This window comes from Mixophyes fleayi, chromosome 8 (genome assembly GCF_038048845.1).
Source record: "Mixophyes fleayi isolate aMixFle1 chromosome 8, aMixFle1.hap1, whole genome shotgun sequence".
Classification (NCBI taxonomy): domain Eukaryota; kingdom Metazoa; phylum Chordata; class Amphibia; order Anura; family Limnodynastidae; genus Mixophyes; species Mixophyes fleayi.
Window position 1 is genome coordinate 77,533,221 of NC_134409.1, and position 26,917 is coordinate 77,560,137.

Genomic DNA, 26,917 nt, shown 5'->3' on the forward strand with positions numbered 1-26,917 from the left:
ATATGGACCAATAAAACGAGGAGCGAATTTCATAGATGGGACCTTCAAACGAATATTTTTGGTAGATAACCAGACACGATCTCCAATTTTTAGTGGTGGAATAGCCCGCCTCTTCTTATCTGCGAAAGACTTATATTTGTCAGATGTCTTCTTTAAACAGGTTTTGACCTGAGACCAGATGTTTTTGAAGGTCTGACAAACAGTCTCTACAGCAGGAACTTGGGTGGGAGGGAGGGCAGGAAATTCCGGAAAAGACGGATGGTGACCGTAAACCACAAAGAATGGAGTTTTGGACGATGACTCATGGTACATGTTGTTATGGGCGAATTCAGCCCAAGGAAGCAATTCTACCCAGTTGTCTTGATTGGCTGATGAGAACATCCTTATAAAGGTCTCGAGATCTTGATTGACCCGTTCAGTTTGTCCGTTTGATTGCGGATGGTAAGAAGATGAGAGTGCTAATCGTATGCCCAAGGTTTTACAAAGGGCCCGCCAGAATCTAAAAACGAACTGTACTCCTCTATCTGACACAATCTCAGACGGACATCCATGGATACGAAAGATTTCTTTAACGAAATGTTCAGCCAGAGTAGACGAGGAAGGCAAACCAGACAAAGGGACAAAATGAGCCATCTTCGAAAATCTGTCTACCACTACCCAAATAGTATTACAATTTTTACTAGATGGCAGATCAGTAACAAAGTCCATATTAATATGGGTCCAGGGCTTGGCCGGAATGGGTAGTGGTTGCAGCAACCCCACTGGAGTTCTGCGGGAGGATTTGAACTGAGAACACAATTCACAGGAAGCAACAAACTCTTTGACGTCTCTCCTCATCGAGGGCCACCAGTAACTTTGAGAGAGAATCTCAAAGGTCTTGCGTTCACCAGCATGTCCAGAAAAACGAGAAGAATGGAACCACGAAAGGATTTTCCTCCTCAGAGTAGGAGGCACGAAGGTCTTCCTAAATGGTAGCACTTTGGTGGACGAAGCAGCCAGCAAGATACATTTGGGGTCTAATATAGAATGGTTGGAAACCTCTTCAACGTCAGAGGACGTCACAAAAGCTCGAGATAGAGCGTCAGCTTTCTTGTTCTTGGCAGCTGGTTTGAAGGTTATGATTAATTCGAAACGGGAAAAGAAAAGAGACCATCTTGCTTGACGAGGATTCAAGCATTGGGCAGACTGTAGATATGACAGGTTCTTATGATCTGTGAAAATCGTCACCGGGTGACGAGCTCCTTCCAATAAGTATCTCCACTCCTCTAATGCAACTTTGATAGCCAGCAACTCCTTGTCCCCGATCGTGTAATTTTTCTCTGCAGGCAGGAGACCCCAAGAGTAAAAGGCACAAGGATGGAATTTTTGTTGCTCCGAGCGTTGGGAGAGAATGGCTCCTAAGCCCACATTAGAGGCATCTACTTCTAGGAAGAAGGGAAGTGTCACATCAGGCTGTCGAAGAATGGGAGCAGAGGAGAAGGACTCTTTAAGAATTTGAAAGGCTTGGAGGGCCTCGGATGACCATTGCTTAGTGTTGGCCCCTTTACGAGTCAGGGCCACAATAGGAGATGCAATGGACGAGAAGTCTTGAATGAAGCGTCTATAGTAATTGGCGAAACCTAAAAAACGCTAAATAGCACGAAGAGTAGTTGGCTGGGGCCAATGTAATACAGCATTCACCTTGTCTGGATCCATCTTCAGGCCAACTCCGAAAACAATATACCCCAAAAATGGAATCTGGGGCAATTCGAATGAACATTTTTCTAGTTTACAGAATAATGAATTTTCCCGGAGTCTGGAAAGGACCTCTGCCACATGTTGGTGATGAGAAGGCAGGTCCTGTGAGAAGATCAATATGTCGTCCAGGTAGACAACGACACATACATATAATAAGTCCCGAAAGATCTCATTAACGAAGCCTTGGAAAACAGCGGGGGCATTGCACAACCCGAAAGGCATTACTAGATATTCATAATGCCCATCTCTGGTGTTGAACGCTGTCTTCCATTCGTCACCGGGACGGATTCTAATTAAATTATAGGCACCACGAAGATCCAACTTGGTAAAGATCCGAGCTCCCTTGATGCGATCAAATAACTCAGTGATCAACGGAATGGGATACCGATTCTTAATAGTAATGGCATTGAGTCCACGAAAATCTATGCAGGGGCGTAGTGATCCATCCTTCTTTTTTACGAAGAAGAATCCGGCTCCAGCGGGAGAGGTGGAAGGTCGAATAAACCCTCACTGGAGATTCTCCTGGATGTACTCAGATGTGGCTTGAGTTTCAGGTAACGAAAGTGGATAGACCCGACCCCTAGGAGGAGTCTTGCCAGGTAGAAGATCGATCGGACAATCCCAAGAACGATGAGGAGGAAGACGTTCAGACTGAGCTTTATCAAAAACATCGGCAAATGAAGCATACTGAGGAGGGAGTCCCGGTGAGGAAGATGAGATGGAAGATTGCTGTACTTTAAGAGGAATGACTTGAGAAAGACAACGATGATGACATTCAGCTCCCCAAGACGTAACTTGAGGAGTGCGCCAGTCAATCTGGGGAGAATGACATTGAAGCCATGGAAGGCCTAAGACAATCGGACTTGTCGTAACTGGAAGAATTAAAAACGAGATCTCTTCATGGTGTAGCACACCAATCTGAAGTGTTACTGGAGACATACTCTGAGTGATGAGACCATTGATGAGACGTGATCCATCTATAGCAGTCACAGTAATCGGTGTTTTCAAAGTAATCACTGGTAGGGACCAATGATTCACTAGGGATTTAGAAATGAAATTTCCTGCTGCTCCAGAATCAATCAGTGCCTGAGACTCAAAGGATTTGGTAGCAAAGGAAATCGTAACATCAAAAGCGCAGACTTTTAATTTCATAGAAGATGGAGAGGACTCCAGGGACCCTAACTTCACCTCTCCAGAACTAGTTAGGGCCTGGCATTTCCCGATTTCTTAGGGCAAGAACTGAGCATATGTGTGGAATCAGCACAATAAATACAAAGTCTATTCTTTACTCTTCGTTTCCTCTCTTCTAAAGATAATTTGGAACGTCCTATCTCCATGGGAATCACGGAAGGTGAAGCTGGACGAAACTGAGGGGTTGAGCGAAGAGGTGCTTTAACTGAAGTTGTTTTCTCAGATTCTCTTTCACGAAACCTCATGTCTACACGATGGCAAAGAGAGATCAAATCTTCTAGTGACGAAGGAAGCTCTTGGGTAGTCAGTGCATCTTTAATTTTATCGGAGAGCCCCTGCCAGAAGGCGGCAATTAATGCTTCAGTGTTCCACTGAAGTTCAGAGGCTAATATCCTAAATTGAATGACGTACTGGCCTACTGTATGAGAACCTTGACGTAAACGAAGAATGCTGGAAGCAGCGGAGGTCACACGACCTGGTTCATCGAACACACTTCGGAACATAGAAATGAATTTGGCACTATCTTGTAATACAGGATCGTTTCTCTCCCACAGAGGGGAGGCCCAAGCCAGAGCTTGTCCAGAAAACAACGAGATAAGATAGGCCACTCTGGAACGGTGGGTAGAAAAATTTTGAGGTTGGAGCTCAAAATGAACTGAGCATTGGTTAAGGAAACCCCTACAAGTTTTGGGGTCTCCATCGTACTTTGACGGAGTAGGCAGGTGAAGCGTGGGAGCTGTAGACACCTGGGATGGCACTGGGGAAACGGAGGAAAGCACAGGAGCTTCAACATTAGCTGTAACAGGCTGTCCAGATGGTCCTTGGGAGGCTAACGACTGGTAGCATTGAAGTAACAGCTGTTGGCGAGCATCCTGTTGCTCCACACGGGTGACCAGATGCTGCAGCATCTCTTTGGCTGTAGGTTCCGTATCTGGGTCTGTCATGGCCTGATCTTACTGTCACGGGCACTAGGAGTCTTTACCCAGGGATCACCAGGTGATAGGCTTACCAGAGCAGTATAGATGGTAATATGGTACTCTGGTAGCAGGGTGATCACGGAACAGGAAATAGCAGATGATGGAGATGCTCAGGAAAGTCTATGACTAGCAGCACTGGTAATATGGATGTAGAAATACACGAGGAACTGTATGGACAAAGGACACGTGAAGGTAGTCAGTGGTCTGCGGTAGCAAGTTGTACCACTGCTATAGTGAGGAGGAATGTCCAACAGAAACGAGGAGGTGATGAGAGTCAGCGGTCTGCGGATAGCAAGTTGTGCCGCTGTCTGAGTGAAGGAATGGAATCCACGTGGAGGTATCCGGGGAGTCAGTGGTCTGCGTTAGCAAGTTGTACCACTGCTATGTGAGAGGATACTGGAACAGGTGACACAGGAAACAGGGATCAGTGGTCTGCCACTAGCAAGTTGTACCACTGAATATATATGTGAGGAGGAGCACGGGGAGAGACTGCAATACAGGGAATACACGGGCACCTTAAACTTGATCCCCAATAACATGCACAATATATTAATGACTGAACAGCACTGCAATAATAGAAAGTCACTTGAGGTAATCCGGCACAAGATAACACAGTCAATGATGGCAATAGTCTCAGCGGATAGTAAACTCCAGAGGAGAACAAACTCAGTCCAGCAAGATATGCAATACACCAGCACAGTCAATGAGAAGTATGCATACCGTGGTTCAGAAGCAGGCTGTCAGACAGGAGTGCAGAGATACCTGAACGGCTGGAGGCCGGCAGGATGCGAAGTCCCTGGAGGGGTGAAGCGGTAATCAAGTAGGTGCAGCGCACAGGTAGGTAGACCAGCTGGAGAACAAATACTCAGGAAGCAGTAGTATGTAGGACTGGACTCCTGGAGGACTCTGAAGAGTAGCGATGATCTAGATGAGATGAAAACAGTGAGGCGCAGATCCGATGCAGACTGGCGAGTAGAGACCAGCGGGAACACGGAGAAGCACGGAGAGCGGGTCAGCTGTTGTAGGACGAGTAGAACTGAGAAGTAGCAGCAGCAGGACTCTGCAGATACACGGAGGTAGCGGATGGCAACCAGCAGGTGCAGCAACGATGAAACACGGGAGAGCAGAGCTGAGCTGGAACTGTTGAGCACGGAGAGTAGCGGATAGGAATCAGTTGTAGCAGTCTCGAGGAAACACGGGAGAGATGAGATGAGCTGAAGACTGAAGCGCACGGAGGCAGCGGATAGGAATCAGCCAAACAGTCACGATGAAACACAGGTGAGTTGAAGTAGATTGAAGACTGTAGTGCACGGAGGCAGCGGATAGGAATCAGCTAACAGTCACGATGATACACGGGAGGGTTGAAGTGGCTTGAAGACTGTAGTGCACGGAGGCAGCGGATAGGAATCAGCTAACAGTCACGATGATACACAGGAGGGTTGAAGTGGTTAGGAAACCACAGGAGTAGAAGTGGTCTGGAAACCACAGTAGTGGAAGTGGTCTGGAAACCACAGGGGTAGAAGTGGTTTGGAAACCACAGGAATCAGCAGCGCTGAATACACGAGGAAACACCTTCAGAGGCTCATGGGAATGAGACTCCAAGATCAGGCAACGTGGTATTGACCACAGGTGCTTAATATAGGGAGTGTTGCCTGATCTGCCAATTAAGTTAAAGGAACAGGTACTGAAGGGTTTGAAAGGGCTGCGCATGCGCAGACCCTCAGGATGGAGGACGGCCACGGTTCCTAAATATACGGGAAGAAGCACTCACAGTCCGGTGAGTGACAGGGATTGATGATCATCGGACATGTCGCTCTGTAGTTGGAATGGTTCTGAAAAGAAACAGGTAAATGACAGAGGTTAAAGTCAAAAGCATACATCAGACACGAGATTTCCTACTTACCGTCTGGATCAATGCTCATCTCATTCAAATTCTTGCCTTTGAATTCGTCCAGTCTGCCACTCTCGAGAGCCATTAACTGTTTGCTGATCTTGGCGAGTTGGAGGGTTTCTTCTGGGAGGCAGTAATACTGCCGGTGCACCCTAATGTCATGCCCAAGGAAGTCTGCCAACTAATACAGTTCTGCATCGTTTAGTTTAAGGACCTTCGAGAGAGTGGCAACGTACTTTTGAAACTTCATTGAAGACAGCATGTGGGGATGTTTGGCCCCACACTCTCAGGCAAACAGTTGTATGCAATTGGAGCCTCTCAAGTGTGACAAGGCTGCTGGCCTGGCAAACATGTAGACAATTTGGATATCATATCATCACAATTTTGGATATCCACTACACATTCTTCACGCTTCTCTGCGAGAAGTTCCATTGCAGCTTGCATGGCTGGTGTCAGCAGGATGGGGAATATTCTTCCTTGTTTTTCTGGATTTCAATGCGAGTGAAGTGCAGGCAGAGCTTCCTCTCAACGGCAGAAAGCGCTAGGGCCACATCTTTGTGGAGATACGAAGTAACTCTAGAGAAGATAGTCAGCAACATTTTAGAAACTTTCCCTTCCCTTCTTCGATTGAACAAGATCACCTGTGCCAGGGTGACTTTTGCAAGCAGTGCCCAGTGGTTATCCGTAGGCTCAGTGGATAAACCACTTTGGTAGGCTTGCTGCTTCTCATCGAGGTGCAAGTGCATCTTTTTCACATCTTCCATGAAAGGTAACAGCTGAGGCATGTTTTACTTGGACTCCTTAAGAGTTTTCAAGGCAGCCCATGAGATCAACTCATTTCATCTTGCCTCATATATCTTCCTGAAGTTTCATGTGTTTTAAACCACAGCAGTGCAGCCCTCCATCATAGCTAGGCACTCCACAATGCTTGCTATCTTTGCAGGCCATGCCTGACCTTTAGTTCCAGCGAGGGAGTCTTAAATGTACCTGTCTCATCGTCATAGTCCACACAGCATCTACTACTTGCAGAAAGTTTGATGAGGTGGTATAGTCTTCCATCCTCTCAAAACAGGTAGCTCTTCTGGCCTGTACTCGTGCCTGCCAACATTTGAACCAACCCGGTTGAAGAGATGCTGCCCCATCTTCATGATGCTTGGGGAATTTCATGGCCCAGGCTACTTCAGTCTCATTGTGATGAACATGTTCCATGTGCCGGGCTAGTTTTGAGAGGGGCTTCTCGCAGTACTGCTTTTTATTATACGCCGTGGAGCCATCACTTTTCTTGATAGTGTTTGGACCGATAACGCTTCATTTCTCCGACCCTCTGTGTTTAAAACGCAGCTGCCAGAAGGTTGAGAATGGTCGTACATAGGACTCATTTTTGGGTACCTGAACTTTTCTCCACCGGTGGGCAATTGGGCATCCCTGCTGGTGTCTGAACCGCTCTCCTCCAAAGTGTCAGGGGCACACTCATCTTCGCTGCTCTCCGGGCTATAGTCGGAGCCACCGTTGGGCTCTGTCATTCTCCACTGTCCCCACTTTACCTTCAGCAATAGATGGATGTGACTGTGTCTTGACCCATTGTTGTATAAAGCATTGGGTTGCGCCATTCACTTCCTCTTTGTGCTCTTGCTATACATATGGATGGTCTACTGACCTCTGGTGGTGAAATGCACGCACACTCTTCCCTCCACATTGGACACACGCACACTTTTGATCCAAAAAAAGTGACTCATGGGGACAAGGAAGATTTTTATGCTGAGCATACCAGCAAGGTCCCCTGCATTGATTAGCCTTGGGAAGGGACCTCAGTGTTGGTGTGTAAACATGTCAATCTCCCCACAAGCATATGAATGCAAGTACACGCACATGCACTAGTTTCTACTATTTAATGTTTATCGCAAAGTTTTTTAATATACATTTTATGACATTTTCCAGAGTAAACTTTTTGGGGTATACAACAGCAGAGGGTGCCCTGGATAGTGCAATATTTTTAATAATCAATAAATGTAAGATTAGAAACACATAATTTAAAATAATTTGCTAGCAGTGTCTTTATACTAGAGATGTGCGCTGACCCTCATGTTTTGGTTTCGAAACCGGTGTCTGTTCTAACCCAACTTCGTGTTTCTGCTTTGCTACCGGTTTTGTCAAACTTTCGCAAAAGGTTTTGATTTTGGATTTAATTGAAAATTGTGAAAGTAGGTAAAATAATGTTATTGTGAGCTATTTTTGCTCCTATATTACTATTTATAGCATTAGCATTCATTTCCAGTCTATTTTCTAAAGATCCCTTCACAGCAATTCCAATTTCAATGTTGGCCAAAGTCTACAGTGAGCTGTCTTAATAAAGGATTTTTTTAAGTTTGCCATCATTGCAATTGCTTTCTCTGATTCATTTCTAAGCATTATAAACTGAAAAGTGTTGATATTTCCCTTTCATTGCACCCAAAGCTCCTTTGCATGTTCAAACTTACTATTACTGTAATTGAATAAATAAATAACGACAAAGACACCGATGTCCATTTGGCAAAAAATGGTGGCGGAGAGAGGAATGCGAGTCAGCTAACAACTAATAGTAAAATCAAACACTTGAAGGTCAAATTGCCATTACACCACTGATCCCAGAATATAATCCTTTACAATGTTACACCTTCCTAGTAACTGTCATAAGCTTTTAGAACTTGGAGATGTCTTCTCCTATAGCAGATGCCTTTCCTGTAGAGTTGGACACAATCACAGGTACACGAATGCCCTTAGGACTTAACTCAACATAGTCAAAGCTTATGAGCAGAAATCGGTAGCATGTAGATAGGAAAAATGGGGCGAAGAGCATGCCCCCCACGTCCACTCAGAAGGCAGCAATAATTTAATTTAAATAGCAGCATGCCCCGGTTGCCTGTTGCTAGCCAAGACGCAGCAGCACTATGAGACTTCAAGGTTGCCCTGGCGTTAGAGTGAGTACACCCCTTCTTGGGGACCACCTCTGCTGCAAATCTCAGGCAGTCCCCTTTACCCCATCTAATGACAACTGATACTGCCTTTTCACTCTCCATAATGCCTGTATAAAGTTTCAAATTTAGTATGTGCATGGCATTTCAACACTTTTATCTCTTACACATTACACTCTTTTTTTTGGTTATTTCATTAATCCAATGGGCTTGGTTCAGTTAGTGACATGGCAGATTAAAGTATTGTTGCAGCCGCTGCAATGTTCTACATGCGGTCACTTAATGTCAAAAATGCCCAGAAAGATCCCTCTAACAAATATTCCCTTCTTTAAATATGGATTTCACTGAATGGCTCTTCCAAAATATACAAGTATTGCAAAATAGAAAAGAGTAGAATATATAGCTTTTTGGGGTGTGTTCCTGCATGCTGAGCCTGACAAACATACTTTTTTAAATATAGATTTCACTGAATGACCCTTCCAAAATATACAAGTATTGAAAAATACAAGAGCGTAGCATAAAATAATATATAGCCTTTTTGTGGTGTGCAACTGTGTGAGGAAACGGGGTACTACTGGACTGAGAACTATGTAATCATCACCCGTTTCTCACGGTTTATTGTACTTTTTAATCCTTGGCCCAGTCTAAGTATATACACCAGAGCATTGGTGTATTATGTGTATTATTATTTCATGTTATTAGACACATTTTGCCCATACTATTACCTGTGATATTGTATGTAGTATAAATAGAAACAATATTGCCATACTGTGTGAAAATATCAGAACAACAGCAGTCATTTTGCTTGTGGTAGCTAATGTAATTACCATTTGTCTCAAATGTGTATTGTATGGGGTGCAGCTGAGATGAGGTTTGTTATCAGAACAATGTCTGAGTTAACTAGCTGGCAGCCCATGTTAATTAGCTAGGTCAACAGATAACCTGAGAGGTAATGAGGTTAGAACTTCTACTCATATGCAATGTGCCTCCACAGTAATATATTGGTTGAAATAGCATGGGGAAATGTATCAATATGTGTCAATATAAATGTAATTGTATCAAAAGGTATCACAGACTTATATTGTGTAACCCTGCTGATATCATGTGTCAAAAGTCTTATTGTTCCATGTAAGCGTGCAGTGTCATTCCTTGATGTACTATTGTAACCCCATGTGTAGTGTATCCAGCCAAAACAGCTAATTGAGTCAAGCCATTCTATTGTCTAATCAAGGTAACAGGGACAGTATGTCTAGCAGCTAAATTGTTGACTGGGAGGCCCCTTCTGTAAAGGGGAGGTTGGAGACATTTGACCCTATTTCCTGGGTACAGAGAAGATAATATAGGGCGAGGAGAATGCCAGGGGGGATGCTAGTTTGGAGGATCCTGGTGTAGAAGACATCAGTGAAAAGGACTCTGGGCCAGGAACTGTGGTGCCGCTGGAGGGAACCCTACCAGGACAGGGTTGGTGTGAGCTAGTAACCCAGGCTAGGAGACACCATAACTGTTTTGCTAAACGGTAGTGGTAATATTGCGGGAGGATAAGACCCTGAAAGGGACAGAGATTATGACTTTGGAGTGCTGACTGCAGGAGGCTGCTGGAGGATACGTGCTACCATTTACCCTGTAACTTGTGAACGTCTTGTGGTGTTGTGCTGTCGTAATAAAGTCTTATTTTGCATATATCTTGGTCTACCCGAGTGAGTTGAATCCCACAGAGGGTAACTTCCATCCCAGCTAAGGGTGGTATCCTCACAAACTGCTGCTGAATCTCACATGCAAACACCCAGGTTTTTTCTAAATTATTTCAATTGTCACTGCCCCACATAAGATTACTTTCACTAGAAAAACTTTCACTTTTAAAAGAAAGAAATGTGTTTTTTGGGGAATTCTGCTGCTAGTCTGATAGCAGAAGCACTGTTTTTCTCAATTTTTGAAATTAAAAGCAATTGATCAGCAAACGATTGTAGCTGACTATTCTCTACAAAACTGCTTTAGAATAATGTCAGAATTCTATTGCTTTCCTATGTCCCTGGTTCACCCTTAACGCTATTTTATGATCAATGCGCTGCAGCTAACCTCCTCCCTACATGCTGTCTGTTCAAGAACGGCACTGAAGAAAACGAGGGATGACTATATATATATATATATATATATATATATATATATATATGCTGGAAATTATGCTTTGCCTCATTTAGGGATCCAAGATTGGCGGGAGAAACCGAGTCACGACTCGGTTTCACTCAGATCCCCAACTTCGGATTTCACATAGTCCGAACCGCTCATCTCTATTTTATACCACAGTCAGCTTCACATGGATCAATTACCGGCTTTACATCAGTGAAGATCCCCCTGGGCAATCAGAATTTCCAGTCCAATCCAAGCCTCTTTGTGGGATAAGGATGTAGAATGCGCTGTCCAGGTCTCACCCAATCATTTTCATCGGGGACACCCAAATATTTGGGGACTATGGAAATGAGAAAAGGGAAGGAGGGACTCTAATTGGGTTACCTTTGTAAATATAAAGAGCAATTATTCTGTTTTCTTAACTTAAAATTTTAAAGTCTATTACTAAACTTAAACATTTGATTAAATTGCTATCTGTATTAGTTCTAGTGGAGATGTTTTAATAGAGAAGGGACTGACAGCATTTGGGGAGTCCACTATTGGGTAAGAGCGTGGTGGAGTTTGGCTTGCTGAGTCATAGATTCAATTATCCCAAAGTTGAATCAGAAATATCGCTAAATATTTCATTATGATGTCTGATTGGGAGCCTCATAGTAAGAAAGACAGCCAGACCATAGAGTATGGCAAGTGTACCATCTAAAGTATATAACAAATATCCACCATGACAGCCCTAACAAATTTCATAGCACGTGAACTGTCAAAAGAAAAATTTTGTTGTTGGCGTAAGGCTGGAAGATTGCTTACCTAATTTGTTCCTCTGGACCCAACTAACATTTTTTCTTTGCTCTGTTTTTTTTCCAGGCATCCAGACGGATGCTGGATGAGGAGATGACTGTCAGCCTCTCACTCCCCAGTGATTCCAATACATACAATGCAAATCGAAGGCATGAATCTGTGTCAGCTAGCGAACAGGAGTCCAATTCCACCTACGACAGGATATTTCCGCTTGGTCCAGATTATCAGGAACTCACAGCGCAAGCAGTGGTAGAAGAGGATGCTGGTAAGAAAACTCCAAATGTTGTATAATTTGACAATGTGTTTTTTAATGGCAAATATTAACGATATTTTCTGACATAGCTTTATGGTACCTGTAGAACGATTTATGCCATATTTTGGTGTGTAGTACCGACTTCCCATATCAACTTAAAGCAACAATCCTATGAAAAATTAGGCATTTCTTTTTTTATAAATAAATCACTCTGGTTTACTATAAAAGTATACATGATTTTGTTATTTTCTCTTTATCTTTTTTCTTCAAGCTGCTAGTAATGGCTTGCAGTTTGCAGTGTCATGTAACTAGCATGGCAACCACAGTCACATAACAAATGATGTAGTGAGCAGTGAGGCTTTGGTGAACCCCTCTTTTCAGCATGCTCAGTTCCCCCAACCTGCTTCTTCCTGTGCTACTGTCTACATTGAAATTGGATTCTGACTCAGAGATCAAGTGATGCTCTTGTCAGGATCAAGCTTAAGTGCTGAAATGCAGAGACAGTGTAGTCATTTGAATCTCTTCTCCATATAAAGTCTGAGTTTAGGTAGACATCCTAGAAAAGGGACAGGTTCATGTTAAACAGGTACAAATATTGCTGTTTTTTAAAACAAACAAACAAATAAATGTGATATTTTTTAAGATTTCATTCAGGATTTAAAATGCTTTTCCAATTGTATATAGCAATGAATCTACACTTTGTTGTCTTCCCACTGGCATCGGGAAATGTACTTTTCTAAGGATGTCTTTAGGTGTAAATGAAATGACCTTCATGTTTCCGCCAAGTTTGCCCTCTGTTATTTTTACATACCTCTCTCTCTCTGATACAGCTAACCCCCATTTATCTTATTGGAAGTAAACTGTAAGACACAGAGTACCATTGGATTTATTACTATGTTTTGACAACAATTCTTTGATTATACTAAATATAAAAACTAATGATATATTTAACAAAGTTTGACAAACCAAGTGTTCTTAACATGAAAGCGTTAACAAATTTTCCACTAGCAATGTAGAAAATGTAATGAAAAGGAGATGGCATTAGCATTTTTGGCTAAAGAGGAAAAAACAGAAATTTGAGTGAGTTGTGGAATGGAAACACCAGTAAGTGAAATTGGAGGAGGGGTTATAAGTGTCTACAAATATGAATTTGGAACAGAAAACTGTATAGGCAGCACATGTGGAGCAACAATTCTAGTCTAAAATCAGTGAAAATCTTGAGGAGAAAGAAAACTCTCGGAAGGGGTATAATTAAGACTCTAAAATTAATAATTTGTGTTTTTTGCATAACAAGAACTGCTCTAGTCAAAGAGGAGCGCCATCACTGGTCAAGCCTTTATGGTCCTCAGTTTCAGACCACAAAAGTGATCAGTAGCATTGAAAACAGCATTTAAAAAAATGGGGAACCACAAAACACTGATTTTTGAGGTGCTGTTGATGGACCACCTATAAATACTGGACTACAAATATAAGTTCTAGAAGGTCTTTGGGTCATATGTCATCAACAGTGTACAAGGGGCAAGGGGGTATACAAAGTGCCCCAGGAAAGAGATGGTTACAAAATCTTGCTCCTACTTTTGCTGCGAGAAAGCTGTGTGATGATGATCATGCTTATTGACTGTATAATTGAGTAAAAGTATAGGCAACAAGCTACAATTGTAGAAACATTGACATTTTTAGACTTAGTTGTTTCATTTATCTAACTATAATTTTTAATGCTTTACAATTTATAGGGGATATATTTAAAGCTGCAGAAGGTGAAAACTAATCATTACTGTACATGATTCCTTTACATGAAACTGCAAGAACAGCCACGTGCTCATCATCGTAGTATACAAGTTAATTTCTGAGAATCCAATTTAACTGATTGTTGATATGGCAGTGCAGTGCCAAAATTGGTAGACACTTGTAAGTCAAAATTTGATACGTCTCTAAGGACAATTGACTTGAATAGTGCTTGAACAGTTAAATGGTAAATCTGCCTGTGGGGGAGCCTATTTATCAAGTATTGAGTAACAGTATTGATTAATTTTTTTGATGTATTTTTTTGAATACTGAATTTTTTTTAATGCAATAATCATTTTTAGAGCCTAGAAGTTTTTAAATTGAAGGAGGTGCTTTCCCGTGCCCAGAAAATAAGGAAGAAGGGAGGTAGATATAATGGGCCTGATTCATTTGGAAAAGTAAAGCAAAAAACTGAGTAACTCTGCACCTTGGAAAAACCATGTTGCATTGGAGGGGAAGGTAAATTTAAAATGTGGGGACAGATTTATAGTTGGGGTATGGCAGGTCCTAGATCAACTTTAAATTTCAGTGTAAAAATAAAGCTATCAATATTTGTGTGCTACATAAAAAATCAGCCAATATTTAATTTATGTGCAAAATAATAATCTAATTTGCACCCCCTGCATTGTAACCTAGTTTGTCCAAGAGAAAATGTACTCCTTTATTTGCTTTACTTTCCATAATGAATCAGGCCCAATTTAACTTTTAAGTTATATTTACCGTATTATTATTATTAATTTTTATTTATAGGGCGCCACTAGGTGTCCGTAGCGCCGTACAGGGACAAACAAAATTACAATACGAGGTGAGACAGCACAGCACAGTACAGTAAACAATAAGCACAGTAACTCAGTGAGCTCAAAGCACAGCTGGGGGGAGGGGAGAGGGGAAGGTCCGCATATGACGGAGCCCAAGAGGGATGGCACGGATGACAGGGAAACCCCCACAGAGGAGAAGAGGGAGCGAGAGGGGACGGGGGTCCTCGTGGAGGAGGGCTAGGTAGCTGGAGAGTAGAGTTAAAAGTGGTGAAGACAGGAGGAGAGATGACCCTGCTCAAAGGAGCGTACAATCTAACCGTATATTTTTATATAGAAAAGATTTTCTTTAAACACATAGGGGCATATTCAATTGTTGCCATTTCCCGCGGCATTAAAAGTATTACTGTTATTACGGTAATACTAAGCCAGATTTCAGCTCGCAGCTCCCTGAGCTGCGAGCTGAAATCCAGCGTTAAAGGTACCGTAATAACGGTAATTACGTGCACTATTACTGTAATTATGGTAATAGTATGCACGCCGCGTTACTTTTACGTGTAACGCCAACAATTGAATATGCCCCATACTATTTTGTATTTGTTGGAAATGTACATGGGGGAACAGGGCTCCAGAGAGCTAAGCAACTCTTATTACTCTGGATATTTTTTTCCATGGCGGCTGGGTAAAACTGCTACTATGGTGATAAATTAAATATTACGACATGCTATAAGTACCCTTTTATTGCCACAATAAGCATATAATAAAATAAAAAATGAGTCTTAACAGCTATAACTTCTTAGTTGATAAACATAACCTTATATCTTGTATGAGTAATACAGGGAGTGGAAGTTAGCTGGGATGGCTCCTGAGGAAAAATGCATTTCCTCCAAATTTTATAGCAAACTCCAGTACCAGATAAGTGTTTATTTCAAACCACCAATTGAAAAGATGCAATTAAATCAATGCTGAGGAGATAATAATCTAGTATTTTAGATAATCAAACTAGAATCTTTCCATTTCAATGTCTCTGACATCTAAGGATTTGATTGTGCATGCACTTTATCAACACATTACTGGACTGTAATGGACTTGCACTAGAATTTGAATGATTTAAAAATGCTGCTGAATAGGGTTATTGATAATACATGCTCATTTACATGTAAGTGCAAAGCTTTATTAGACTTGTTTTCTTTTTTTTTTGAAAATATTATTATTATTTTTTTATTACAAATGCTATCATTAAATGTGTATGTGTTTTAATGTATTTCACTGTACAATTGTGTAATGCAGAATATAATTGTTTAATATTAAAATAAAAGAATAACATAGACTTTATGTTTCAGTGTTTATTTTGGGGGGAATTCAGTGTTTATTATTCCTGGATTTTTGTTTTTTTACATGCAATATTCTATGTGAGTGAAAACCATAAAAAACTCAATTTAATTTGGTGTTTATCTTAAAACTGTATCTTTAAGAATGTGGAAAGTACCAGAATGTTGCTGGTGTACCCTGGCTGGCAATCTGATTTTTGGCTTTTTCAGGAACACCCTTGAAACAGTACTTTTACAGATACTCATTTTACAATTTTCCAGTGTTACAGTGCCAACATTCCCACAATATGCAATGTACGCGATAGAAATAGAAATATCAGTCCAAACTTCTACCCCTTTCATTAATATTTCTTAATAATTTCCTCTAAATATTATTATTGATTTGGAAACATTTATAGAAACTTCACAGAATCTAGAAATTACACAGTTATATTTTCTCGCCCCTGGAATAGTATGTGATAGGAAATCACAGGAGTAACGAAAAATGTTATAGTGATAAACAATGTGGAATTTACTGAAGAAATCAACAGCAGACAGGAAAAAGCACAAGTTCTGAAGTTCGTATGATGAATTAACCACGACATTGTAGGAATCATGCAGTAATATGACAGTGTGATGCAATGCAAAATGTGAACAAGGACACTTAAGACATTCTGGTGCAAGTTTACACAGTCTTCGGCAATGTAAGGTAGTAAATAATATCTCTTGTGGCAAAGATAATGCAAATATTCACAGAGTCCAGTAATCATTGTGAAGTCCTACTTGAGAGCACACGATAGTTACCACAGTCCATATCTGGGAATTCTGAGTTGATGCAGACCAGAAGACAGAATTGAAACAGAAGCAGAGCCAGGAAGTAGCAAACTTGTGTGAAGCAACCAGGCATCAAGAGACCAACATAAGCAGAGCCATAAATACTCTATGGTGCAGTCCAGAGGTTAGGAGACAGATGAAATACTGAAGCAGGAACTGGTGCAAGGTCAGAAACAAACAGGATAAGTTGCAAGAGCCAAAAAGCATGTGTGTAAAATGCTATCACTGGCAATGGATGCATGATAAGTGAGGGTTTAAATAGTGAAGTCTTCCAATCAGTTCACAAGGGAAGACATCCCTGCACTCAAGGGGAGACTAGCCATCTGGCAGTTCTGGCAAATGCCAGAAGGGCCGATGGCTAGATGGGCTGGTGCAAGGACCAGCAAAAGCAGGGGCAGATTGGCCATTACTTCTGTTATATTCTATTTGCCCAGGATACAAGCAGATTAACCATATATGCATAATATGCGTTGTCACTCTTTCATGGATAATGGAACGATTTTGGTTGAGGTGCTTTATTTTAACCTTCAGAACTTGGTTAAGTATCCTAGAGACGCTAGGCTGATTTATGCCAAAGAACCAGTAATTGGGCACCTGGAACTGCCATTGAAGAATACTATTGAAACCAGCTTAAATTTTGTGGGCAATGCTTGTCTGTTGTCAATCAAGTATCATTAATAAGTTGAGCCTGACATTTCCTACACTTTCTTATCAAACAGCTATCCAAAAAGGGCATGGATTTCCTGAGAGAGTAAGGCTGTCTGATTCATGGGCAAAAGTAGGATTGAAAGAGTGTGGTTTCCACACCACGCTGCCATAGTTGGTATAACCAGCATGCATTGAGCGTGGCTATCATTTTATACAATGCTAGCCTGCTTTCCAACCCTATCTCATCCACTTCAAGTACACAGGCAATGCTGCGTGCACTACAGTTAGGTGAACACAGCTCCTCCTTCACGAGCAATGCAGTATGAAGCAGAACATACCTCCCAACTGTCCTTGCTGTTTGAAAAAAGTCCTGAGTGGGACAGTCACTCAAAATCGGGCCTGCCCCACCAGAATAAGGATAGTTGGCAGACTGTCTTGCTCTCTCCTACCTGTTCTTGCAGCTTTCACTACCTGTGGTTGCTCTTGTCTTAAGCTCAGTTGCGGCTTGTCCAGAACCTTGAAAGTTGGGGTCATGTTTGGAAAAAAGATTATGCATATGAAATATGATATATAGATATGAGTTAACCGTCTAGGCCTCCTCCTACCAGCCCTGATGTTAAATCAATAGCACCATCTGCAGCCAACCCCTGACATTAAGTTAATAGTGTTCAGGTTTAATAAATATATTTATTTCCCCCAAACATGCCCTGACATTAAATTAATAGTATTCATTAAATAATTATTCATGTTTAATAAATAGGAATCCTTCTAACCAAACTCAGCCCCAGGTAAGTGAAATCCTCCATAAGTGCAGTCCTGTGATCCTTAAATAAAGTAGTCCTAGTCCTAACAATGAGATTGATCTTGACCTGCAGCCTTTATACTAATGCACTCCTTATAATTATGACTCGTCCCTGAAATAAACAACGAGCTGCCATGGCTTGGGGAACCGCTGCGGCTTATAACAATTATACTGTACTTTACAGTAATTGGATTGTTTCTAATTTGATTAATCAAATTTTGCTGTTTTCACTGTGGAAATATTATGCACAAATGGTGAAAACATTTTTTGAGAAGATTGTGAAAATGCAAATTGTATCTATTGTATTGCTAGTATATGAAGTAAATGAATATGCCACTATGGGCCTGAATCATTAAGGAAAGTTAAGTAAGTTTTCTTACTCAAGTTTTCTGGACAAAACCATGTCGCAATGCAAGGAGTGCAAATGAGTTTATTATTTTGCACATAAGTAAAATACTGACTGTTTTTTTCATGTAGTACGCAAATACATGATAGCTTTAGTTTTACACTGACATTAAAAGTTGATCTAGGTCCATCGACGTGGAGAAGGCCATTGACCTGGTGAGCTGGCCCTTTACGAGACTCCATAGAATCCTGGCCCTATATCGACATCCCACTGCCCATATCAAAATGAATGTAAAAAATTAAATGGAGATCTGTCGGAGCCAGTTACTATAGGCAATGGCACCCGACAGGCAACAATACTAGATGGCTCAAATATGCGAGGAGGCTCCGAGGTAGGATTTAGATCAGACTCAGAAAATGACCAGGATAGGGCATCCGCCCGGGAATTCTGAGCACCGGAACGGTAAGTAAGTTGAAAGTCAAAGCGAGCAAAAAATGAGGACCACCCCGAAGGTAGATAAGATTCTTATGGTTTGTGAAAACCGTAACTGGATGGCGAGCTCCCTCTAAAAAATTATGTCATTCTTCAAGTGCAGATTTAATAGCTAGCAATTCTTTGTCACCTATCTCATAGTTATGTTCTAGAAATTTCTAGAGAATAAACCGCAAGGATAGAGATCACCCAAAGTGGATTCTTGGGAAAGAACAGCTCCTACTCCGACTGAGGAGGCGTCTACCTCCAGAAAAAAGGGTTTCTCTTGGTTGGGCTGATTAAGGACAGGGGAAGAAATGAAAGCCTCCTTCAGGGTGGCAAATGCAGTGATGGCTTCAGGGGTCCAGTTTTTTGGGTTGGCCAGGGTGGTAATCGGAGCAATCAATGTGGAAAAGTGCTTGATAAATTGTCTGTCGTAGTTAGCAAAACCAATAAAACGTTGCACAGCTTTCAAGATTGAGGTTGATACCAGTTTAGGATAGCAGAAAGTTTCTCTGGATCCATTTGGAGACCTGAGCTGGAAACGATATAACCCAAGAATGAGATTTGAGGAACTTCAAATACACATTTTTCAAGTTTGCAAAACAACTGGTTAGCATGTAGATGGGAGAGGACCTCTTTTACATGGGACTGGTGAGAAATAAGATCAGGAGAAAAAATTGGAATGTCATCCAGATATACAACCACCGTACTGTAAAGCAGGTCATGGAAAATGTTGTTAATGAAGGACTGGAACACCGCAGGAACATTACAAAGTCCGAAGGGCATCACAAAGTATTTGTAATGCCCATCGCGGGTACTAAAGGCAGTTTTCCACTCATCCATCTCCCGGAATCGGATTAGAATGTAAGCCCCCCGTAGATACAGCTTGAATAAAGATTTTGGAGCCACTAATCTGATAAAATAACTCAGTGATGAGAGGAAGAGGTTATCTGTTTTTTATGGTTAAGGCGTTCAACTGTCCTGACGATAATCGATACAAGGACGTAACGTCCTGTTCTCCATCTTCACGAAAAAGAAGCCAGCACCTGCAGGAAACGAAGACTTCCTGATGAATCCTCAATGGAGGTTCTCAGCAATATATTGGGACATCGCTTGATTCTCAGGTAAGGAAAGTGGATAACTCCTACCTCTAGGAATGGGTTTATCAGGTAGTAAATCAATGGGACAGTCCAAAGTACAGTGTGGAGGAAGGGTCTCGGAAGCCACTTTACAGAAGAAGTCCTGGAAAGAAGTATAAGGAGCTGGGAACCCTGGTAGCGATGAGAAAATTCTGCAAGAAACAGTGGGTCTTACAGGTTTAATTGTAGAAAGACATCTCTTGAAAAACTGAGCACCCCAAGAAGTATCCTGAGCCGAATTCCAGTCGAATTGGGGATCTGAGCCAAGGTAAGCACAGAATGACAGAGTTTATAGACTGGGGAAGGACCAAAAACTCAATCCACTTCGAATGTAGCACCCCTACCATCAGCTGAATAGAAGAAAGGATCCAGGAGAGAGAACCATTAAAAACTCGGTTCCCATCCACGGCAGTGAGGAACAAGGCAGATATCAAGCAGGAATGTAGAGTGGTGAAGCCAACGTGGCTGATATGAAATTCCCGGTGGAGCCGGAGTCCACAAAGGTAGAGGTTATGAAGGGACTATCAGGAGTATTCAGAGTAATGGACATCAAAATATCGGAACACACAGAGGTATAGGAAATAGTGAACTTGACACCTAGGTCGGCCTCCCTGTTACCGGCCAGGAGGAGGCATTTCCCGGCCTCTGTGAGCAGGCAGAAAATAGATGGCCTGGTTCCCCGCAGTAAAGACAGAGGTTCTGTTCGAAGCTCCTCTCCCTCTCTTCGGAAGAGAGACGGAACCATCCAATCTGCATAGGTTCATCAGGATGCACTGGGTTCTGAAAGCGAGGAGCCAAACATGGTAGGAAACGTCTGCCAGACGATCTCTCTTATGCTCATTCCCGGAAGCGTAAGTGGATCCTGTTGCATAAAGAGATTAAGGAATCGAGGTCTGCCGGGAGCTCACGGGAGACTAACTCATCCTTTATGCGGTCTGCTTAGCCCTGCCAAAAGCTGGCCACCAGGCCTCGTTATTCCACTTTAACTCAGAGGCCAAATGAACTGGACTGCATATTGACCCACAGTCTGGGAGCCCTGACGTAAATTCAGGATACCGGAGGCAGCAGAAGACACTCGACCAGGCTTGTCGAAAATTTTGTGGAAGGCTTCGATAAAAGATGAGGCATTCTGCAGAAGAGGATTGTTGCATTCCCATAGGGAACAGGCTAAGGCCTGACCGAAGAGCATGGAGATGATAAACGCAATCTTAATGCATTCAGAGGAGAAGGATCCAGGGTTGCATTCAAAATACATCAGACATGGATTCAAAAATCCCCGGCATCTCTTCAAGTCTCTGTCAAATTTCTCACTTGTAGGAAGGCGTAAGTCTGGAGCAGCAACTGCAGGGGAGGCCTAGGTAGGTAAGGTAAGCCCAGAGGAGGTGACTACAACTGATTGAGAGCCTGCCACTGATGCTTGGAGCGACTCCATTCTTGCAGCAACTCTCTGAATACACTGGAGGAGCTGGGCCTGCTCAGTTTCTTGCTTAGCAACTCTGTGAGCCAAGTGCATTAGGAGATCACGAGCAGAGAGTTCACCTGGTCCTTCAGTAGACATGACCAGTGTATTCTGTCACAAGATACAGGGACTGAAGGCCACTTTCCGATATTTGCGCTACTAAGCTAGAAGGCGCAGAGTCTAAACATGCCCCCCGGTCTTCGCCAGGGACTCCCACAAGGGAGTTTGCTGCCAGTGACGTGCAGGTCACGGCCCTCCAAGTTAGCTATCAGCGGAGTGGATGGTGAACAGACGTGGTCAGGCAGGCAGAGGTCAAAATGTTCTGGCAAACGCAGTATCAGAGAGGAAGAGAGATTGGAGTCAGCAAGCAAAAGGTCAGATTCAGCAGGAGCAATCAGGCCAAAGGGAAATCCAGGAGCAGAACTAAAGGAAGCCGGGTCGGTACACAGGAGGTCAGTCAGAGAGCAGGGAAACAGGCTAGGAAGACCTGGATACTCTGGCGCTTACCTAGTGTTAGGGCAGGTTTAAATAGGGAGTCAAGTCCCTGATTGGTGGCAGTGAGACCGGCGATCAGAGCAATGCGAGGCCCAGAGGAAGAGGATGGCGTCCCATTGCCTACCAATGGGGCGAGCTGCTGTCAAACGAAGGCATCCATCCCTGGCAACGATGGTGTGTGCAGGGACGGTGACTGAAACTCCTCCAGTGTCGCGATACTAGAAACCCATTATAAAGTTCTTACCAGTTGGTACAGATGACCTACTCACTTAGCTATAATCTATCATGCTAGATTGGGTCAAAGTTGGGAATTTTATAGGTCTATGGATGAAATGATGCTATCAGTAGAAGGCTCATTTGAAATGTACAATGCTATTTGGGGACCCTGGCTAGCATTCACAGACACGGCGGAATTCTCGACCCTGTCTATTGCATCTCCCTGCTAGGCATCCCCATATCGCATTGCCTCTCTCTAGTTGGTCTCTTCTAACATGTCAGTTACCCACTGAAAGCCTATTCTTCGAGTATGGAAATATAACGATGCCCAACTAATCAGCAAACTCCCCCTCCCCCGTCCTTACCACTCCTTCCCCCCCTCTGTCTATATGTTGTGTGTTTTAAGGTTATAAGCTTGAGATGTATTTGGCCGATGTTACATCCTCATGCTACAATACTGTCCTGGTGCCAAGTGGCTGACAGCGCAAAGCAACGTTATCTGCATTGTGCTTCATTGATGACCTGTGTGTCTGTTTTTCAAAATCCAATAAAAAAAAAAAAAGTTCAACTAGGACATGGTCTACCCCAATCTGTCATTACATTTTAAATTCACCTCCCCGTGCAATGCAACATGGTTTTGCCTTACTTGCTTACTTTTACTTAACTTTTCTTAATGAATCAGCCCCTATGTCTTTATTTTAAATCTTACAACTACCTATGTAATAACATGTAAATTATTATTTAGTTTCTTAGCAAACACTGGAGAACAAAAGTGCAGAAGTGCAAGTGTAAATTATGGCTTGTGACATGCTCACTTTTGCATGATCGCATCAGTTGTTATGGAAAGCACACCAAGATGTCTGTAGTCGGTACAAAAATTAGATTTTGTATTGCAGGAACGTATACTTAAATAAAAGCGGTTAAGAAAGCACATTTACTAAGGCAATCCATGTTTAGCAATGGAAGCCCAAACGTTGTTTTCCCTTTAAACGCTCTTGATCCTTGCACATCCTTGGTTTTTACTTTCAGTTGGACACCATTTCCCTCTTCTAGGCAAACTTTTGGATGTAAAATAGATTAAAGAGTTTATGTTAGTATTAGTTATATCTTGATCTTGAGTATTACAACAGCTGGCTTTTTTCCTATACTTTTTTTACACAGGAAGTTCTGCTGGAAAACTGTCTCTGCCCACTAATACTGATGGAGTTCCTCACTATGCAGAGGCAGATATAGTGAACTTGCAAGGGGTGACTGGTGGTAATACATACTCTGTTCCAGCTATGACGATGGATCTCCTGTCTGGTAAAGAAGTGGCAGTGGAAGAATTTCCAAGGAAACATTTAACTTTCAAAGAGAAACTTGGGGAAGGTCAGTTTGGAGAGGTCAGTAAATTCTCTATTTACCTGCAAACTTGTGTAGACACTTACAAAATGTTCATGGCATATAAAGATGTCAAAATTGTATTTACCTTACTGCATGAGAGCACACTAGTGATTATGCATCATATACCAAAATCTAAGAGGCAGAAAAGCCGAACCATTTTCATAGTTTCACACCTTCTACTCACAATACTCAAATAGTAATATATTTTTATATTAATTTGCATTAGCTTGGCTCTGCAATTTCACCAGTTCACCAGTTCCAGTTTTGATGATGAGGAAGATAATACCAATGATGAATAATGACAGTTTCTTACTATTAATGACAATGAAAAAGACAACTCTCACTCTGTAGAAGATCATTATAATGTGAGTTGTAGTCCAATAGCAATTAATAAGAAGGTGAAGATAATAATTTTGGTAGTTCCCAGATCACAATACTTGTTAATGCAATAACACCAATGATACTGACCCTTGAACAAGAATAAGTATGGTTAAGTGCAATGAATGAGGGAAGTAATCACTTGGACAAAAAGAATAAAGATAAGGATTAGGGGCCTGATTCATTAAGGATCTTAAATGAAGAGGATTCTTATTTCAGTCTCCTGGACAAAACCATGTTGCATTGCAAAGGGTGCAAATGAGTGTTCTGTTTTGCCCATAAGTTAAATACTGCCTGTTTTTTCATGTAACACACAAATACTTGATAGCTTATTTGTACACTGAAATTTAAAGTTGATATGTGTATGCTACATGAATACACATTTACCCCCTGGACTATTTCAGTACTTCTGGCAACTTGTACAGTAATTCTGGCAGCAAACTCTAGGGCAATGAAAGAATCCTCCCTGGGATTGACTGTTCTTTCTGTTAGTCTTGCAACTCTCTCTCATAACCTGATAGCTTTCCCTGATAGATTGGCAGCTCTTGTGGCAAAACTGGCAGCTTTATCTGTAAGGTTGCAGCTCTCTCTGTGAGATTTACAGCACTGTCTAAGGTAGGGTTAGCCCTTCTCATCTCCTGTCTTTATTCTGTGGTTGCCTTCTTTGTCTTTGCCTTGCTCTGCAGCACCTGTTCCCATACTACTCACTCTCACTTGCAGGCTCAGTGGCAATGGCTGCACTGCATTCTGTTTTCCATTGGTTCCTCAAGGTATAACAATGGTCCCAGCAATGGCCTTACCTACCTCTTCTATGGGCACGCTCCCACACTTATTCTTTTTTCTCCTCCCTGGTACCAAACTCTCCACATTTGACTAGCTCTGACATCATTTCCCCTCTCCTTCATCCTTGGACATGTGGAGAAGTGAAGTTTCACCTCAGACAGCGTTTGAGGGCCCTTCTCTGTAGGTGACTGCTCCTTCCCTGTCACTTCACTCCCAGAACCCAATCTTCCTAGACAGGTGAACACTTACTCCGGGGTGTTACAATAGAGTGCATGTGGAAATAGAAGTTAATTACTGTATGTTGTAACTTAGGAATGACAGATTTAATCATCTAGCTCCACTTATTTTTAACTTTTCTAGTATTGTTCGAAGATGCTCACTTACAGTGTTCTGAAAAGGATCTCTACTCTGCAAGCGTATACATGCAGCCTATATGTGTGTCTCCTAAAAGTGGTGCTGTGCAATTCAAAGACTTCAAAATACCTATCAGATGGTTACGTTAAATACAAATACCCAAATCACTTAAAACACTGCCTACATAGCATTCCATTCTGAGATCAAAACAGAGGTCATGTATTATTTTGTGACTAAACATATTTATACATACTAAATTCTGTTCCCCAGTTATATAAATCGTGATTTAAGTATCAACACTACTTGGGTATAACAACGGTTTATGAATAAATAAAACATAATAATAAAAATAATAATATTAATAATAATAATAATGTGCTGTTGTTGTTATTAATATAACAATAATCATGTGCCTTATGTTTTATGAAGAAATATTATGACCCTGTGATGTTTACTTATAGGTTCATCTTTGTGAGGCTGAGGGAGTAGAGGAATTTCTAGACAAGGATTTGATTCTGGACACAAATATTGGTCAACCCACACTGGTGGCTGTGAAAATGCTCAGAGCAGATGCTAATAAGAATGCCAGGTCTGTATGTAAGTCCCCATCAGCTTGTTACAAGAGACCTGAAAATTGCAGCAAGTGTAAAACATTGTAAATTGATCTTTAAATAAACATTCTGCTTTTTTCACAGCATGCATCATATGTAAAAGAATTTTACTACACAACAAGGTCTATCATATTTTTATGAAGTTTGAGGGACTAGAGAAATTCTAATACAACAAGTGATATTATATATTGTGAGGATACTGGTTTTATGTTTAGTTATTTTGCCACTCAGAATAGCTGGTTTGACCGCAGGCAGACTTATGTGCTAAGTGAGGACACCTGAAACATCTTATAGGTTTGAAATCACTTAAGCAAAGAAGAAATACACTTTATTTTATATTAAAAATAGATATTTATACTCACACAGAAATGTTTCAAATTTTCAAATTAACAAAAGTCAGGGGGTTTACCACATAAAAAGCTTACAAAAAAACTCTACCCTTGCTATAGCTACTGAATACCTTGCCATTCGGTCCTCTACCAATTGGGTAGAGACCAAATCCGCTGTTATCCTGCTTTTGTCATGTACACAAGTTAACAAGATTCACTGAGTCTGGAGATCCTCACACTTTCACAATCCTGTACCAGTCGAATAGGAGCCGTAACCCCTAGTCACCCTGTCCTGCACTAGAATACAAGACCCAGTGAATGGCTGCGCTTCCCTTTTAAAGCCTGCTCTGCTTGCCACGGTGGTGTGGCCTCAATGGGTCCAGATAAGGTTTCCCTGCTGGTTTGTGTACCTGCATGTTTGAGTGTGGCCACTGAGCATCCCCCTAAGTCCGTGGGCTTGAAGCATGTACCCTGCTGTGAAAGGATCTGGGCAGCCTAGCTAAGTTTGGTGGATAAAAAAGGACAATACAGATTTACTCAATTAAGTATCTGTCCCAACTCTCAATTAACCCAAGAGTGTCTTTTTGAGCAAAAACAGCTGACCAACACTTTCAGCACAACATGGCCTACCGCTAGCAGATGTAGTCCTGTAAAGTCTTTATCCAGTGTTTGCCTTAACTGCCCCAGGGGCCTCCAGGTTTTTGATAACCCCAGGTGATAATGACTCTCTTAGGGGACATGTTGGGAAACTTTCCAGTATTTAGGGCAGCACGGTGGCGTAGTGGTTAGCACATTTGCCTTACAGCACTGGGGTCATGAGTTCAATTCCCGACCACGGCCTTATCTGTGAGGAGTTTGTATGTTCTCCCCGTGTTTGCGTGGGTTTCCTCCGGG

The 26,917-nt window shown here is 41.9% G+C and overlaps 1 protein-coding gene across 4 annotated transcripts in view; it reads left to right on the forward strand.

Moving 5' to 3' along the window:
* DDR2 (discoidin domain receptor tyrosine kinase 2) overlaps positions 1-26,917 on the forward strand; it is a 516,782-nt gene that overhangs the window by 369,473 nt on the left and 120,392 nt on the right. For all 4 annotated transcript variants that reach the window (XM_075182767.1, XM_075182764.1, XM_075182765.1 and 1 more), the window contains 3 exons: positions 11,736-11,934; positions 23,347-23,567; positions 25,545-25,672. In XM_075182767.1, coding sequence (XP_075038868.1) covers positions 11,736-11,934; positions 23,347-23,567; positions 25,545-25,672 — 548 coding nt within the window. The remainder of the gene's footprint in view (positions 1-11,735; positions 11,935-23,346; positions 23,568-25,544; positions 25,673-26,917) is intronic.